This window comes from Zeus faber (genome assembly GCF_960531495.2).
Source record: "Zeus faber genome assembly, chromosome: 6".
In the NCBI taxonomy this organism is placed as follows: Eukaryota; Metazoa; Chordata; class Actinopteri; order Zeiformes; family Zeidae; genus Zeus; species Zeus faber.
In genome coordinates, this window is record NC_137201.1 from 11,173,882 (window position 1) to 11,193,011 (window position 19,130).

At 44.7% G+C, this 19,130-nt stretch overlaps 2 protein-coding genes across 3 annotated transcripts in view; both read right to left on the bottom strand.

Annotated features, from left to right (window-relative positions):
* Nucleotides 1-5,972: 5,972 nt before the first annotated feature.
* Nucleotides 5,973-11,100, bottom strand: gins3 (GINS complex subunit 3). Its single transcript, XM_080003033.1, has 3 exons — nucleotides 10,813-11,100; nucleotides 8,199-8,432; nucleotides 5,973-6,886 (listed from the first exon to the last, which is right to left on the bottom strand). The coding sequence occupies exons 1-3, from the start codon at nucleotides 10,981-10,983 to the stop codon at nucleotides 6,656-6,658; spliced, it is 636 nt and encodes a 211-aa protein (XP_079859159.1). The 5' UTR covers nucleotides 10,984-11,100; the 3' UTR covers nucleotides 5,973-6,655.
* A 3,270-nt stretch (nucleotides 11,101-14,370) lies between these two features.
* The window catches only part of znrf1 (zinc and ring finger 1), a 41,893-nt gene continuing 37,133 nt past the window's right edge, over nucleotides 14,371-19,130 (bottom strand). Inside the window, exons 3-5 of one of the 2 annotated variants that reach the window (XM_080002314.1) lie at nucleotides 17,070-17,175; nucleotides 15,750-15,834; nucleotides 14,371-15,500 (exon numbers count right to left, since the gene is read on the bottom strand). In XM_080002314.1, coding sequence (XP_079858440.1) covers nucleotides 15,777-15,834; nucleotides 17,070-17,175 — 164 coding nt within the window. In that variant the 3' untranslated portion in view covers nucleotides 14,371-15,500; nucleotides 15,750-15,776. The remainder of the gene's footprint in view (nucleotides 15,501-15,749; nucleotides 15,835-17,069; nucleotides 17,176-19,130) is intronic. The other variant, XM_080002313.1, reaches the window with a different exon arrangement.

Sequence of the window (19,130 nt, forward strand, 5' to 3'; positions counted from 1 at the left end):
AGCAGCGGCTTTGGCTGCGTTTATTTTGAGTTCGCTTACACAACGGCAGGGCTAAGCGGAGAGTGATTATGAAACGTGAGCGTAACTTCCGACGATCGGTTTTGGGGAAAAGGGGGTCAGACAGAAGTAAAAAACGGAAAAAAATAACTGTAGTCAATTCCGTTCCTGAGCAGGATTAATCACGGATGGACGGTGTTACCGGTGTACTGACCCACCGGCCGTTTCCCCCGTTCTACTTCCCCTTCTTCCTTTCTATGTACATTTATAACCCTGTATATATTTTTTTTCTTTGTTTTTTATTTTTCAACGCCTATTGGGGATGCATAAAGTATATCCATCTATCTACCTACCTAGCAATGACTTCTTCTTCTCTAGTGTATTGTGCGTCGTGTGCAGTGTTCGCGTACGAAAGCTTGCTTCACACCTAATGTGTAATCGCATCAGACGATCGGACCAGTGGCCGTGTGATCTACTGCGTCTGGGATTCGCATCACAAAATATTGTCAGGGAAAATGGGCAAGCCCGTTTTTTTTTCTCCTGAACGACAGCAAGTAGTTTGCTTAGCTGGACATCTGCCATGTTCCATGAGTGAGCGCTTAAAACTCCCTTTATATAGTGTTTGCAAAGTGTGAAAAAACTGAAAAATACACACAATTCACTCACTCAGATTTATTGATCGTGAATATGTTGACATCCAACGTTAACGACAATAATGTCATCACTTTAAAATGCATGATGGGCTTAAGAATTTGCACCGGATGCAATTCGTCGTCCTGGTACGTTCCGCATACTATTTGAGCATACTACGTGTGGCAGTTTCGCCTACCACGCGCCACCCAAGAAGAAGAAGAAGAATCTTCATTCGTCACATGACACGCCGCACTACAACACATGCAAATACATACACACATGCACATGCTTTTTGGGTGGTGGCCAGTGAAATGTGACCCATCCCATCCTGGCTTGTCCTTCCTCCGGGGGGGGCAGCCAGGAGCAGTGGGCAGCATTCGTCGACGCGCCCGGGGACCTGGTACCAGGTGTCCATCGCTGGTCAGACGATGGTGAGATGTGTGTATGTTTTTTGGTGGGGGTCCTCACTGACGTGAGGTGGAGGAAACCCCATGTGAGCACGGGGAAAACATGCCAACTCCACACAGAAAGGCTCCTATTTGGGAGATAACCCGCCGGAGCACGGTGCCAACAGCGCCCCAGGTGGGAATCGAACCCAGGACCTTCTTGCTGTGAGGCAAGTGGCGTGTTCAGGGACCTCCGGCACAGAGACACAGAAGACGGGGTTGTAGGAAACACCAGTTTATTGTGGAGAGGGAGCTTGATAGAACAAGCCAAGGAGCCGATGGACACAGGTCATGACAGGGCTCCTCTCTCCTGAGTGTGTGTGGGGATGGGGGTTTTACCTGTTACTCGTTAGACCAACCAATAAGCAACAGTAATGCAGCCACTCTGATGATGTGGCTGCTCAAACCACACCATCCCTACACCACACTATGGTTTTGGACACTTAAAACATCCACATATTAATTTGGGACACAGTATGCTAGAATGCCATTTCACTGCTCTTTTAAAAGCACAGTATCATGGACTTCTGTTGATGTTGCTTTATCTATAATATCTCCTTGTGAGAGAGAATAAGTGTGCACTTTGAATATTATTATTACGTTCCCAGCGCTACCAAGAGGATGTAGGGCTACTTGACATTTCTTGGTATTAATCAGGCATCTCTGATTCTTCTTGAGTTTAACCTGAACTATAACAAATTTCAGGCCACGGCAAATGATCGATTGCTTGGCAATGTCTCATGAAAAGTCAATTGGGCTAAATTGAATGCATTTCAACAATTTTTTTTTTTTTTTACGGCCACCGCCCGCGCACACTTCAGTGCAGGTTATGATATGATTTGATTCCCTATTAAACCAAAGTTAGGGTTGGTAAAAAAATAAATAGGCCAAAGGCCAAGCCTAAAGCAGGAGGTACGCTTAAAAAGACGTGAGAACAAAAGAAGTTACAACTTTTTTTTTTTTTTTTTGTATTATACAAGTAGAAACTAACGAAAAGAACAGATCTAAAATAAAAACGCAGTTACAGTTACGGGAGGAGAAAAAAAAAATCACACACAGTGATTCAGCCTTTTTTTACCAGTTTTTATTTGGAGTACCAGTTTTTATTTGAGGAGATACGGTATGTAGAAAACATGCTCCGAATGTTGTGGCTTCCGGGAAAAAAAACAAGATTGTTTACCCGGAAAGGGAGGTTGAAGTCCGTCCCCTGCCGTGACGCAACGGCGTTTGGTCCAATCGCGACAAGGGGAGCTCTCAGAACAAGAGAAAGATGAAAGACAAAGTTCGCCTCCGGGGTTGGCACCGAGAACACCACAAGAACCCGGCTCACCGCCTCAATTTGTTCTTATCTTGTTCTGAACACGTCTTTTCGGTCCAAAACTTCTACTTCTTTTTAACTGTACCTCCACCTTCAATTCTTCAGTTCGCAAGATGTCGGAACGCCGCGTCTCTCGTAATAGTTCCACTATGTAGATGCAGGTGTTCGGACTTACTGTAAGCGATTGTGACCTTTCTCAATCTAAGGAACACGGGTCCCCAGCCGAATCACCCACCGATATGACATCACTCTGCAAACACCCTCCGCATCGTAGTAGGACGGATATATCCCTCCGAAAAGCTGCCTGCTTTTTCGACCTCCATTGTCTGACTGCCACCCACCGCAGACGGAAAAAGGCCAGGCTTACAGGGCTGTGGCTTCCTGTGCCAGTGCCTGGATTCAACAGGTGGAAAAGCGTTGGCGGTGGAGCGGGTGGTGGGGTATTACTCACTTGCAGAGCAACGCGGGGGCGTCGATAATCCCTCCACCCCGTCGCCAGAATTTCTCCGAGCCTCCTCACTCGCTGTTCCTCTTAAACGCTCGTGTCTTTTTGTCCAGGGTGGAAGAGGGATGAGAATAAAGTGAGGGAGATGGAGTGGAGGTCTAGAGACCGGAAGAGCAACGGCGTTCATATACCTCAATACTGGGATAAAACCTGAGCTAAAACATCAACCTTGATGTATATGGAGTGGATGGATAGAGGATGGCATATGGATTGGGAAACAAATATACAATAATACAATTTTAAGAAAGAGCACAGATGCAGAAAAGTCATCCAATAACTCTTTATGGTTTTATAATTTTTTTTTATAGATAACTCTTTAGAGATTAAATGTGTCTTTGCATGAATGTTTAAGGGTTCAAGAATTGAGGTTGAACAAGCACTTTTACTTATGATACCTGAGAAGAACGTACATTGAACATCAAGCAACTTTGACACAAATTGGAAGTTTGATGGATGAAGGATTTTTCCCTCTTAACATAGTCATTTTTCCCCAAGATATTCAGTTTTACTTAATAATTTTAACAGCTGGTACATGAACTATTGGCAGGAACGCCCACAATTGCAATCCCACAATCAATCATATCTGCACAACGAGTGAAGTAAGAGATCGAGAAGTGTGATATAACTGCAAGAAATGGATTGCCAGATTAAGAGTTGATGACTCCGCACAGGGATGTCAACGTGAGGGATAATGTGCAGCTAGTCGGTCATTATTGTAAAATAATCTCTGACAGGGTGACCAGGACCCCGGCGCGAAGCAGAGCGGTCTTGTATAACTCTGAAGACATTATTGTTTCTATGTTATGCCACAACATTTCGAAGCCAGCTAGAACTAGTATGGAGGTGGAAGAAGTGGACAGCTATTATTAACAGACAGCCACCATTATTCAGAAGTAATTCACCGCAGATTGCGGCTACTGACGAATTAGAACTATGAATTCCACAGAGCCGTGTAAATAAATCAGTGCTAGTTATCACCTATAGCAGTATCACTCTGGAAGAGATTGATGGACAAATAGATATACAGATCCAGCATTTAACTGACACACAGCAAGGGAAGTTTAAGATAACTATCATCACACCAACAAACACAAGAATCAGAAGCAGTCATGTACACAAAAAATGAATGCACACAACTGCAGTATAGAGGAAGAACTGAGAGAATAAGCCCTCCGGCACCTCTCAACATTTGACCGTATACACAAATGGCTTCAAAGCAAATACCGAATGTCAAAGGCTGTTGGAGCGGACGAAAGCCAGAGACGGCATTAGTCTTGTGTCTCATGCTCCTGGATCTCTGCCCTCGCTCTGCCCTCGCCAGGGCTGAACCTCTGTCTACCAAGTGGCTTCTCCGGTCTCTGGAGTGGAGTGGAGTGGGGGGAGGGGAGGGGAGGGGAGGGGGGGGGTGCGCAAACTGCTGTGACATTTGCCACGGCGGCTCCAGACTACGTGACCCGTGGAGGCGTCTGCGGGCACGCGCAATTAGCGATTAATCGGGAGGTCATTCCTCAGGCATAATTTGTAATTAATCTGTCTCCGCTAAAGCCAAGAAAAGCAATGACGCAGCTGACTCGGGAGGTTTTCGGGTTGAGTAGCTCGTTTACATTTTTGGGATTAACAAACAATTTGTCGATGAAAAGAAAAGGCCATTGGGACGCGATCAAGCAAGTAATAATCACAAACGCAGAGCCAAAATTATTTAAAAAAAAAATTCTCCGGATTAGATATTGGAGCTTTGGCTGTTTGGTTTCTAGTACTGAGAAATTAAGCTTCAACCATCAAAAGCAATAGCACTAAAATAAGATAATAATAATAATAATAATAATAATAATAATAATATTAATAGTGGTTGTTCAGGTGATTTGGGCCTGGCTTGGAATTTAAATCTGTAATCTATTCAAATTTTACAAATTGTGAAGCTTGCACACCTGAGAAGGCACAACATATCTAAATGAGGTTTTCAGTCAGGATTAAAAAGATAGGGGTACAAAAAAAACTATATAATGGCAGTGTCCAAAACAGCAGCTGCAGGTGGTTCAGAAGACCAAAACCATGCATGTCTGTGCTTGTTTCAATGTGCATTAACTGAAAGTAATTACTTTGAAAACTGGGTTTTTATTAAGTTTTTGTGTTTTTAAAAGCAAATGGTGTGCTTTGTATGCAGGTCAATACAAGAGGCTGGATTATAAGAAATGGATATAACAAAAACTGGGACTTTATCTAGTTTGGAGACCATATGAGACTGACTAAAACAAGAAAACATACATAGAAATGGTGCACGGGCGTGAATGCAACAGAGATCTTTTGTCCTTCCACCAACATCGCTGTGACTCCCAGCTGACGAGGGCAATTATGAGGATTCGATAAACCAGGCCGAGCCAGAGGCGAACGTCAATAGGTTCCATTTCCAGTGACCTGTCCGCCGAGCTCAGCACATCTGACCCAGATTTAACACCTCGCTGAACAGCTAGGGCTGTTCAGCGAGGTGCCCCCGCTACTTTAACTGACTGGGACACTAACAGTGCGGCCAAAACCAGGGCACACACAGAGAGAGGACTTATCCAATAGAGGTTGTTTTCTTTCTCCCCTAGTGGGGGTGTTTGGACCGGTGCCGAAACGACTTTGGTAAGACTTGGGGCCTCGACGCGGCGCGATATGAAGTGCTGAGGTTGGCAGGATAAGATGAGTCGTCACCCTTGCGCATGATGGCACAAATGGGAGTTCTCCTGGAACAAGCGCGTGCACGCTCGCTGAGTGACCGTCTGAATGTCACCTCTGGATAACAAGTGCTACAATGCTAATGATATCTAACAGCTAACAGCCAAATACCAACACTGGGAGCAGCACACACTTGTGCTAACAGCCACACAAACACTAAACTATACAGATAATATATAGCTGAAATGGGGTGAAAAGGGCCTGGCTTCTGCAGTACAGTAAATGAACAGTAAATTACTGTCGAGAACATTAAAGTGAAGACAAAGTGGAGAATTATTACTCATCTGCAAGGCACCCTAGCACCTAAACAGGGCAAAAAATGTACGAGTATTAATCAGAATAGAAAACAACTCAATTCAAGGCGACCTTTTATTATTATTGAGTTCATTTGTTTAGGCTTTCATAAAAGTACATTCAAAATATGTACACGTCATGGAAAGTTATTAACAGTGTGTGATTAAAAAAAACCAAAAAACAGCCGCGCAGTCATTCAGAAGCGTCACACATCGACAGTGAGGTAAAGCAAAGCAGACAGATGAGACCCCACCAGCTTCTGTGTTTCAAAGAAATTACCTGAAATAGTTGGATAGCTTCGTAGAAATTGGTCATCGGGGCAGCCAATATCATATGCAAAGTATAAGTTAAAATTTCAGATGGGGTACAGACCGAGACCTTGTGTGTCTCATCATTAGGGGCGACCTTTCCATTGACCATATCCGATCGATCAAAGCTTTGTTTTTATGTTAAAAACGACCTGTTTAGATAAAATACGATCAATGCTCTGCACAACAGGTAGTATCAAGAGCCACCCATAGTCTGTTGTGGTGGTGAGATTTACCACCACAGCCGCTTTCTATCTCGGACCCTAAACATTCCAGTCAACACGTACTAGTCAAGCTTGAAGAAGGACAGTGACAGACAGAAGCTGAGAGAAATAAATAAATACACAAGACGCTGTGTCGTGCACGACCCTGCCAGACCGGGCGGCGGTCGTCCGTGAGAAATGGGAGCCGGGTGAGACTCTCCGGGAGAGGTGGCTCAGGCCTGCAGATCCCCGATCTTCCTCTTGCGGTAGTTGAGGACCAGGCTGGAGGCGGTGAGGTGCGAGGCATGGCCCTTCTCCCAGCTCTGGAAGCTGTTGAGGCCACTCTGGCCCAGCCTGAACAGTGCCCTCTCAAGGTAGTCCAGCCGCTCCACCAGCAGCGACGTGTCCTCGTTGTAGGCGTTCTGGGAAGAGTCCATGGTCCGCCGGAAGCGACCAATGAAGGTCTGGTGGTGCAAGTGATGAAGAAGAAGTTCATTATGACAATAATGGGGAAAAGAAAAAAAGGAAAAATGCCACCGCATCAACAGGCATTATTAAGTTAAGGATGGAACCTACATAGTTTTACCAAAATGAGTACCTGTAGCAAGGTAACCGGAAAGTTTCTTTCAAGGGTATTCAGTGTCACATACAAAGGGAATGAAAATAGTTATTCAATGTATGGTAGGTAATGGATGTCAGATTTCATAACAGGCTGAGTACATTTTCGCCCACTCGATTCCTCACGTGCATAATATAATCGCCCTCCCACTAGAGTAAAATAAGCGTAACCTATAAGAGTAAAAAAAAAAAAAAAAAGTAATATCACAGATAGTCTCGAAACTTTAATCCACTGTCTTTCTTACAAAACACTAAGCTTCGCAGTATACTACACACCTGCTTCGATCTTGTGTCTCTGTCAATCCAAGATGACGTGATTAGTGAAAAATCTGCCTGGCAACTCAACCATCCAGTCAGTTCCATGCCGTTTTGTTGATCCCATAGTGCCCTCTAGTTGTACACAATATACTGAAGTTGTGGGGTACCCATGCATTAATAGGTACCAAATTCTATGCTTGAACAAACTGCCTGGATTTCCTAGATTTATTCATTGGCATATCTTGGCACAAGTACCAAAAGGGATGACAGTGTATAAATCTATTATCATAAGAATATATCAACTGAGATAGACTGAGATGGCATAACACAGTTTAAATATGTACAAGGTATTCAACATTATACTTAGACATACATTGGTGACCTCAAATTATATACAACCGTCTGTAAAAACAATTTTAGTGGAGCACTGCACTAAGTTGGTTGATGCTTTACCGGCTGTTTAGTCTGTCTGAATAGGCTAAATAGCAATACAAAAGAGCTACACAGTTATACAAAGAGCTAATACAATGTATATTTTGAAATGTTTATGAATTAGATATGGCAGGTAATAGTAGGGACTGATATTTTAACATCATACAAAAGACAGTAGCAGTGACTTTTCTGCTGATTTCCAAAATATGATGCAAAACATTATAAAACCTTTCAATTAATCACTCTTCCCATTCCCCATCACCTATGTCTCCAAATTAGTTGTTTATTTGAATGTGCTTTTGATATAGTCAGGAAAAGCTGACGGGCAAAGCGGAGGATTGCAATAAGTGCCCCCACTTCCTTGACATAGTCTCATATCCACTCTGTAAAAGGGTGGATATGAGAGTAGCTGAGTGAACATACTATAGCCGAATGTTTTCTGCTATCGTTTATAAATTCCCCATTCACCTGCAGTAAGGCCTGTGCGATCTCTGGGTTTTCCGGGCTGTCGAAGTGCAGCATCTGGGAGCCCAGGCCGTAGTAGTAGGGCCCCATCTTGTGCAGATCTACCACTGTGGGGTCGGCACTGAACACGGTCCTCCAGCCTTCTTTGTACACCTTCGGGTGATCTATGGACAGCACCCTCCTTTTCCTCTCATACATGCCCTTGGCCAGCCACAGCGGGAGCTCCATCTTGGTGCCCTGAGGAGGATGGAAACATCTGGATCCCCACAAATGACTCCAAACACACCTCCACACTTTAAGTTAAATGTCTTGTTTGTTAGTGTGTTGCGGAATGAACTACTAAACAAATCAAATTCTCAGACCTGCCACCCTTGGGAAAATACTTTGAGTAGCACAGTAGTGTAACAGGGAGACTCTGTGGCGTTTAAGTTACTGCAGCTAAATTACTCCATTAGTTAAATAAATAAATATATACAGTATACAAGTTAGTCTCATAAGGATATACCCCTTGAAATGCATCATCTCGTAAAGTTACTGAACATGTTTACCAACTAGAGATGCACCGATTGCTGTTTTCTTTGCCGATTCCTATTTCAGATTTAATTTTTTTCTGACCGGCAGATTCCAATTTCCGATCTGCTGTACGTTAATGACAAAAACATCATGTGATCTGATCACGCTCACGTGATTGGACAGCTGCACATACAGACTACCGCTGCAATATTCAGTTACCACACTAGTGAGATTGCTGATTTTGAAACTGTGTTTATTATTGTTCGTTATTCACGATGGAACAATAACAGAACATGAAACTGTCACTGAGCTCCCATAAAATTGAATATAGGACTGTCACCAAGTTTCAGTATAATTCAACCTGTAACTCTCACTGACTTTTAGTAGGACACAACATATAACTAACATGGAAATGTCCGGTCCAAACTACAAATGAAAGTCTCTTTCACTTTCACATGTGAAAATATAGTTCAAGTTCAAGAGATTATTTGTCACATACATATACATACAGTCATACATATATGCAGTGAAATGTCATGACACCTGGTGATTACGCACAATAAGCTCTATAAGCTCTAAAAATACAAAAAATACTTAAATGTGCGTAATCGACACGAGGTGCTTGCGCATTTTTATTATATGTATATGGTTCATTGCAAATAAATTGCAATCATTACAATAAAATAAACAAATAAAATAAATGGCCGGCTCTTCTCGCTGTCGTTCACTGGAAATCCTCCTTCCCTCACCGTGCGTTAAACCAACTGAATCAAATCGAACGACTCGTTTTACTGGGTGACTCGTCAAGAACCGAGTCTCAAAAAAGAATCAAACTTTTCATCGGGAGTGGAGCTGTGACAGTGATAGAGACACAGTCTGTACAATGTTAGAATATTGTCAGGCGATAAACAAATCATTGATCTAATCTTCTTTGTTTACCTTGAATTACCTCCAAACAGCTGACATTTTATTTCTTTCGCTCTCTTTTTTGAGCGTCAACAACGCAACTACGTTACATTGCGGGTTTGAGTATCGCATCATTTTTACCAGTACAGTACATGACAACAGTATCAGGCTGTATATTTGATTCGGCACAGAATCGGAAATCCGGCCGGTGAAAACCGACCAATACCATCGGTGCAACTCACGTTTTATACGTTAACATCACGGTCACATTTTTGTGCTTTATTATAACTCTCCCACTTCCCATTTTACCTCAGCAATGCAGCGTTACACCTCGGTGGATGATCAAGTGCCACTCAGTGCTGCGTGTCAGTGGATGCTGATGAGAGGAGAGGAAGGGGCTACGGAACCACATCTATGGGATGTAGTTTAAATACCCAAATAAATGTACGGTTTTGTTTTGTATTGATTCACTGCATATATGTATGACCGTATGTATATGTATGTGACAAATAATCTCTTGAACTTGAACTTGATATCCGTCATTAAAATACAATTATATATATATATATATATATATATATATATATATATATAATTAGTTGGTTGTTTTTTTTACAGTCTTGGCATTTTGTACATGCGTACTTTGACTAAGAATGGTACATTACATACATTAGTACACAAAATGTGCAGGTTGGCAGGTCTGAATTCTTAGGTACACATTCTTTGAGTGGCATAAAGTTACTTTCATCACAAACTTATTGAAGGTATAAATTCATGGTAGAATATGGTAGAATTTCTTAGCAATGCAGATTTTTTGGCCAGCTTCACTTTAGCTTTACTTTATTTTACTTTACTTTACTTTATTCAAGCTAATGAGTCGATTGTAATGGTGTCGTTACTCTTAATAAGTTTTCTTTTTTTTTTTTAATTCTATATACTTTTAGAAATCAGTCGACTTCATTCCTTCTTTCTCGGAATGTGAATTGTTGATAGAGATGTATTATTTATTTTTAGATTTGTAGTATAGTGCCCATTTTCAGTTGGATGTAAGTTTTTGTTTTTTTTAAAACCTACTTTTCATTCAATTAAAATAATAATAGGAAGGAAGGGGGTCACTTTTTAGGTTTGTTGTATCGTTGTATATTGCCATGTTTCGCTAATTCATGGTCTTTATTGCGTTATCATTTGTTTTACTGACCTCGGGAATGTCCTGGTTGTCAATGGACTTCTCCAGGAATCCAAGCCGCGGAAAGGAGCATTCCGTTCGGCTGGGTAGCCTTTCGTGTGAAAGCAAAATATCGTCGAGAGAAAAGAAGTTTTCTTGCATTCCTACACCGGGTGGTACGGGGCGGTAGGACTGAGAATCCATTTGCGGCTGAGTATTAGAAATGTGACGCTAAAAAACGGGACGTTCGGCGTGGGAGCCGAACCGCGGCGCCCGGGCTTGTGTTTACACTTTGCTTCCTGGTTATCCTTTTGGCGCGAGGACCGCCCTCAGCCAATCAGACGCTGCAACGTCGGTGCGCGTAGGAAAGACGCTACTGCAGTTTGCCCTGCAACCACTAGAGGCCGCACCTACCACCGTTACGCCAGTGTTGAGCGAGCGCTCCCGTGTGGGCTCCTGTTTGGCCGTCATTTTGGACCGTCTGCTACTATACAGGCGGAGAGAATAGCTTGGGCTTTTCCCATGGACAAGTGCAAGAGAGGGATGACACCCCTTTCCAGTTTTAGAAAAAAAAGAAATAAAATAAAGGGACATTCTGCCAGGGTTGGAGTTATAGTTCGCGAAGAAGAGGTAGAGCTATGAGATTTTTTTTTTTTAATATCAAGGATCCTTAACTCTTTATGCATTAGACCTCCATCTGATTTTGTCCAAACCCTGTACGTGTCTATACCACAGTGAGGGAGATAACAAACAGATGATGACCAAAACACTGATTGTTGTACATTCTCTAATGGTGCTTGTTAATTATTTAATGGTGTTGTTTTACTATTTATTATTTTGCTGGGGACCCCCTGGAACCTCTCGAAAGACCCCTGGGAGTCCCCAGACCCCGCGTTAGGAACCTCTGATCCATGATATCAAACTGGCCGATGAGTGTCAAGAGATATGGGTATACTCTGTATACCAGCGTGCACTATCCACGTCACACTCTGTAACTCAGTCAACATTTAACCAACCAATCTATAAAATATTAATATTTGTACCGCACACCGCACACATTTTCCTCCAGTGTATCGACCGTCAATCTAGTTCGATACACTGATAAAAAGGGATCACTCACTCACATATTTTATCATTTTTAATGTTATATACTATTATATATCATCGTCATTACTCATCTCACAGATTTGCACATCAAAATCATCAGACATGTTAGTCGGCCCCCCCTCGAAATACAGGCAGCCATTTACATCTCCATGAAAATAAAAATAAAAATAAGTCATCAAATGAACAGAGTCAAATGAAATAAAGCCATATTAAATGAAGGTACTGTATTATCGTAGCCGTGTGTCTGAGCTGAGAGGGCGGGCAGGCAGTAAAGTGCTGTATACGGTAGCAGGAGTCTTATTGGATACACGGATGCACGCCGTTGATCAAACCCGACCGTGGTTGCCGTAAAAGAAACCATCCTGCTCCTCCACTTCGAGCCGTATGACGCAGGCAACATTTTGAGGCGGCGTCGATGGTAATCACTGTCGGCCAAAGTGAAAACGCCCCGGTCTTGCGTCCCTGTCTTCTTGCCGACGGAGCACAGACGTATCCTCAAAATGTTCCGTGTGTCGGGACCTCAGCATGGAGCGAGGGCGTCCGTAGCACGTAGGTCTGGTGACACTTAAGTTGAAATGTCCCGTATGAGGCGTTACAACTACATTAATCAGGGGATGTGGCTCAAAGCATGCGATGACCTACGGATTCTTGTCGTTGTTTTTTTTGGACGTGATTGGAGCAGCATGAATGAATGCATTTATTACTCCTATAATGATACCTCGCGGCAAACTCCAAATATGAAGAAGAAGAAGAAGAAGAAGAAGAAGAAGAAGGAGAAGAAGAAGGAGAAGAAGAAGAATGAGGGCCGAAAAACACGCCCAATCTGAAGCAGGGATTGAAAAAAAATAAAAAATAAAAAAAACTTCACGAGCCAGAAGTTGTTTTTTTTGGTCGGTGCAGTATTGAGCTGTCCTAGTGCTATGAAGCAGTTTTCCCTTTTACCGTTTGGTCTGTTTCTACGCTGATTTGCAAGGGAGCTACAGTCAATAGTGTTATAATTGGGACATAGTCAACCGTCTTTTAGGTGTGTTTCATCGTCCTACCTAAATGATGAAGCAATATTACAAGATGATACAAGACAGTTAAGGTAGACCTCTCCGAAATCTCCATCTCCATGTCCAATTATTTGTACTACACACTGCATTCGCACTGTGCGCTGTCTTCCCTGCTCAGAGCCCCAGGGCTGATCAGTTATGTTTGATAGATAGTATTGGGGGGGATATTGATTATAGAGTGTTGAAACCAGTATTTCGGCGCCGTGGGTTGATAGTAACCTTGGTGTAATTGACCCAGGATGTTTCCTTTGTCGCCGTCGTCGCCCTACGTCAGGGTTTCCCATAGACCTCTCTTGAATCTTGAATACATAAGAAGCATTCCGAGGAGTGAGTCATGTCTTACACGCTTGGAATATTAAACAAATATTGTTAAATATGAACGAACGAAAACAAAGGAGCCCCGTTCACCGAATCCCCGACGGGGGTGGGCGGGGACTCTAAAACTCTTTTTGGAGGGTCTGCGTGTGGCGGATGTATTGAAGTAGCCCTGCTCTCTGTAAGGGTTAGCAGAAATGACCAGCCTCATCCCAGAAGAAACACAACATGGGGATCCAACATGCACACTCACATCAACACACCCTCACACACGCGCGCGCCAAGTAAAGAATGTATTCACAAGCAAGTCAGGTTAAACAGAACCTAGCTCACACACACTCACACTCAAATAGTCACGCACACACGCACGCACGCACGCACGCACGCACGCACACACACACACACAAACAAGACGACCAGATAAAAATGTAAACACACAAGCACAGTCCAAAAGCCCATACACGCACATGCACACGCACGCCCACACGCACAGACACGCACACTCAAGTGCGTGTTAGCCCACCGCTCGAAGCTTGCACAAGAAAATGCTCCATACTTATGATCAGTGTGCCACCACGACGAAATATGGCGGAACTAAAAAACATAAGAGAAAGGAGGAGGAGAGGTTACATGTGTAGTACAATGTCATGTCTGCTCTCTGCGTCTGTAAACATCAGCAAAGTAAAGGGAGGACTGCCAGTCTCGTACGGGGCACATGAACATCTAGACTGTAAACATTGGAATACACAGACCGACACGCTGCACTGTTCCCGTCAGCCAGGCTCAGGCACTAACACACACACACACACGCGCGCGCACGCGCACACGCACGCTCACACACACACACACACACACACACACACACACACACACACACACACACACGAACATGTACACATTAGGCTTCAGCAAAATGCCATGACTAATTTTCATGAGTTGGTATGAATGCACTCAAGCTGCACACACACACCCACACTACCACCCACCCACCCACCCACACACACACACACACACACACACACATACACACACACTCACCAGCGCACATGCTACACAGTAGGAGCGTACACTACATCGTTGGCCCCGCCCGCCCTCCCAAGCAGACGCAGACGCAGACGCACACGCGCTGACAGAGCATGCCAGGTCCCATCGCCCCCCTCAGCAAATCTTCACACCTGTGCCGCTCCGCCTTTGTCTGCGAGCATTTCTCCCATCCGGGCGTCTCACCCACACCCACACCTCATCCCTCGCCCTCTCCCGCAAGTGGAAATGTGCACTTCACTCATCAAACCCAAGCGAAAGCCGTTTGGCAGTGGTATGCAAATATCAGGGATGGAGATGCTTTCTGCCGCACTGTTTTTTGCTTTATTTGTCACCCAATTTGGCGAGGAGTGAGCGCTGAAGTGCACACGCCGCACATTGCAGGCGGGAAGTGCGCGCGGAGCGGCAACGGAAACTACGACAAAGCGTGCCAGGAGCTGTTTGACTTTGAGGCAATGTAGCAGTAGCAGTAGCAGTAGTAGTAGTAGTAGTAGTAGTCTTGTGGTGCGTAATAGTCTTGTGGACCGCCATCGTAATGTACAGGTTTAGCTAAACAAGCCTTCAGGGCCGCTCTCCCGCTTCCTCATAAAGTCTCAGGATCTCCCGTGTTAGGCAGCCTCCTCCTCCTCGCTCATATGTCGTCTTCTTCTGGGTTAGGCAAGAGGAAGTTGGTTTGGTCTGGGGGGGTGCGGGGGTTGGGCGGGAGGGTCTGACTCCAGATACATGTGTCGCAGGCCGGCTGCTCTGGACCTACGGGGACCTGAGCACGTAGGGACGGGACGGAAGGCCAGCGTTCGTTTCGTGGTGGGGTGACTGGCTTTTCATTGCTGCCGATTTGGGGACTCTGTTAGCCTGCAGAGGCAACTAGCAGCAGCAGGAACTGGTGAGGGGGCGGAGCAGAAGGGTGAGATAGACGGACGAAGGAGAAGGGGCGGTGGGCAGAGAGAGAGAGAGAGAGAGAGAGAGAGAGAGAGAGAGGGAGGGAGGAGCAAGGCAGGGGGATCTTTAATGTACGACAGCATTGGCTTGTGTGTTTTCTTTTCGTGGGAGATGTTTTTGGTTTGGTTCATGAGGAATAATTCTATTGTTGAACATGGATCGATCCATCAGGTTTTTGTTCTCTTTGATTGTTTCTTCTGTTTGTTTGTTGTTTTTTCTCTCCGAGTCCGCGTCCAGGCGACCCGGGAAGGACCGTGGACTGTCCTAGAGGGACAGAGAGGACAGGGAGGGAGAGACAATCGGGAGCATTAGGTGCGACCAATAACAGATTTAATGGCGACATAAGATGGCAAATGGCAGATGGCAATCTAAGTAATTTAAATGCTGCATGTGTCGTTGTGTTGTGTGTGTACAGTACGTGAGCAAGAAAAGGTTCTAGTGTCAATGTACATCTACGAAAAACCTGGGTGGCCGCGAAAACTAGGCATGCGTGTGCCCGTGTTTGCCGCTCACCTTCAGCAGAGCGCGACAGGGGGACGGTCAGTCAGACGGGTGTTCGGGGCAAGACCGGTTGATCTCAAACCACGAGTCTATACAACTGGGGACACAAAGTTTGTCAACGTTTTTCCGGAAGAACACCAGAGACCGTTAGAGCGTGCACATGGGAGAGCTCCGCACTGTGCTGTTTCCATGAAACCTCTGGCATGGGAGCGCACTAATCAGAATCCGCCTCGCAGGGCACCACGTACAAGTTCAAGTTCAAGTTCAAGTTCAAGAGATTATTTGTCACATACATATACATACGGTCATACATATATGCAGTGAAATGTCATGATACCCGGTGATTACGCACAATAAGCACTATAAGCTCTAAAAATACTAAAAAATACCAAAATGTGCGTAATCGACACAAGGTGCTCGCGCAGTACAAATATGAAACAAATATGAGCTCTTTGTATCTCTGTATACCAATCTGGTATCCTGGCATTATTACAATGGACATGTTCCATTTTACATGGTTTTCTAAAATGGCGCTGGGATGTATTGACCATTTAAAGTTGAGAATTGTGATGATTTTATAGTCACACAGACAGTCTTGTATAGTACTAGTATAGTATTGTATAGTTGTATAGCAGTATAGTTTTATATACTTGTGTATATTCCTCTCTCCATCCTCGGCAGCAGAGTAGAGGAAGATTGGAAAACAAAGCTAACACTGGTGAGAGAGTAGGTTGTCATATGCAGGGAAAGACTACGACGACAATCAGCTTTGTCCTCTTCTGTGTGCTGCGATTTTTGATCTGTTTTGTCTGTAGCTTCATTTGAAGGGTGTGCTTTTCAGACACGGGAGCGCGATGCAAAGGGGCCGGTCCCATCCGACTGCCGTGAGAGCTCCATGTGGCTCGGGAGCGTCCATACTTGTCGCCGAGCAGCCACATGCAGGAGCTCCGGGTCGCATTCAAACAGCAAGAGCGCCGAGGCCAATTTCGGATGTGGACTAGGAAGCGCTGCACACTGGTGCGGCAGAGTTATGCATGCTCACCAAAAACCATGCTGCATTGTCTATAAATCCCTCGAGTGTGTCCAGTTTCGTACTTTGTGCAGCCTATAGAGGGATCCATACATCAAGCCATAGTGAATTGAATCTTTACTGGGTTGTACTGAGTGGATTCGATTAGAAATACAATAGGTACAACACCACATGATGGGCAGGAGCACAAACTGTGTGTTTATGTATGCATTGTGTGTTGTGGGTGAGAGAATATGTGTGTGTGTGTGTGTGTGTGTGTGTGTGTGTGTGTGTGTGCGTGCGGGCGTGCGTTAGTGTTTCACCTTTTGTGGTAGATGCAGAGGCACGGCAGTCTGGCTATGGTGTCCCCTTGCTGCAACTCCTCTAGACAGATCACACACTCTCCGGCATCTCTCGCCAACACATCGTCTGAGGTGGGACGCACACACACACACACACACACACACACACACAAACAGACACACGTGCACACAAACGAACACAAACAAAATATACAAAAAGAAGAAAAACACAAATCAGTTTGCAGCACACTCAACTCCTGACCGAGACCTGCAGTTGAGGACGGGGAACCCCTGGTGATGTTTTCTGTCTTTCTTACGTTCAACATAAAAGTGCATCGCCGTGAACATTGCGTTTACCCGGTAAATCCACCAGGTACTAGTTTAAAGCATTTCTCTTAGGCCTTACATGTTGACAAGTCTGTGACGAGTCTCCAACAACAAAAGGAAAGAGATTATTCCACAGACGATGAGAGGGACAGAATGTGGGGGCAGGCGTGGGGTGTGGGGGCAGACAGCATGAGAAGGAGCAATAGACAGAAGACATATGCTCTGACACCAACTAAGCTAAGCAACCCCACCGCAACCGCCCTCCACCCAGCACCACCCCGCCCCTCCGGATGTTACCACAACCCCCCAGCACCTCCCCCAGTCCACCATTCCGACCATCCAGGCATCCACCCGTCTCATCCCGCCCCTCAACATACTGCATGAGGGATTCCTCCTCCTCCTCCTCCCCACATTTCTTAGCTAATTACCTTGTTACCTGCCATGACTTCAAACGCTCCAGACCGCGCTAGGAGCAGCGCAGAGGGGTGGGGAGGCCGCGGGGCGTCGGGTGCAGGTGTGCAGAACATGCAATGGTACAGTATGTGCAACCTAGTGCATTTTGGTCAGCCTTGAGAGATAGAGAGAGGGAGAGAGAGAGAGAGAGAGAGAGAGAGAGAGAGAGAGAGAGAGAGAGACAGAGTGTGTATGTGTGTGTGTTTGTGTGTGCGTGTTTCACGAGAAAAGGAGTAGGGAAGGAGTAAGTTAGCACCACCCAATGCAAGTACATGATCTGACCACCAGATGTCTGTCTGTCTGTCTGTCTCCCTCTCTCTCTCCCTCTCAATGGAAACTGTTTAGTGGGGAAAGCAAAACTCGCAATTTACAAAAGCAGGGAAACTAGAATACAGAATGAGTTAAATCAAGAAGTTGCCCCATTGTTTGTTGCTCTGGTGAGCCAGGGTGTGGGCTGATTTTAACTTTTACAATCTAATGACTGAGCAGGATTTCAAACAACAGCGGTGCTACAACGACATCATTTGCTCTGTTTTAGAGGGAAATTAGACCTTTTGCACTGTGTTTGATTGTGTCCTCGGTGTGGTGTTATAAACCCCTCTTTGGGGTCTTTTTGTGTTGTAGTTTATGTTTTTGTTTTTTTTTTACATTCATTTTTTATTAATATTATGATTGCTGTATCCTTATGACTTATATTTATTTATTTATTGCTTTGTTCATTTAATTGTCTTCCAGTTTTTTTCAGCTTGTGCCACTGGAATCAGTAGATACCACATGTGTTAAATAAAGTGTTTTAAAAACTCTCATGATTTATTCTCTCTCTCTCTCTCTCTCTCTCTCTCTCTCTCTCTCTCTCTCTCTCTCTCTCTCTCTCCAGGCTGTGCAGCTTTGCACGTAGATATTTTAATACCTGACCCTCTATATATAGCCGCCTCCCAGAGTGCTTGTGTGTGTGTGTTGGAGGGGGCATGTGTTAAGACAGGGACTGTAGGAGGTGTGTGTTGGGTTCTGGGGTAGTTACGACATAGCCAGAAAAGAGAGCTAGAAGGATAAGAAAGAGAAAAAGGACGAGTACAGCTGGAGAGGGACGACGCAAGGGGGGGGGGGGGGGCGCGGGTCATTAGAGGATGCACAGAGGGAGGGAGACGAACCGGGGTGAGGTGAGGGAAGGAGAGACATTGCACCGAAAAAAAAGATCTTTTAACTCATAATGGATGGCAAGGTGTTGAATGCCAAATGACTGTTGGCAAGAGCACGGAGGCAAGCGGAGGAGCTCAAAGTCAAAGGCGCGGGATGGAGGGA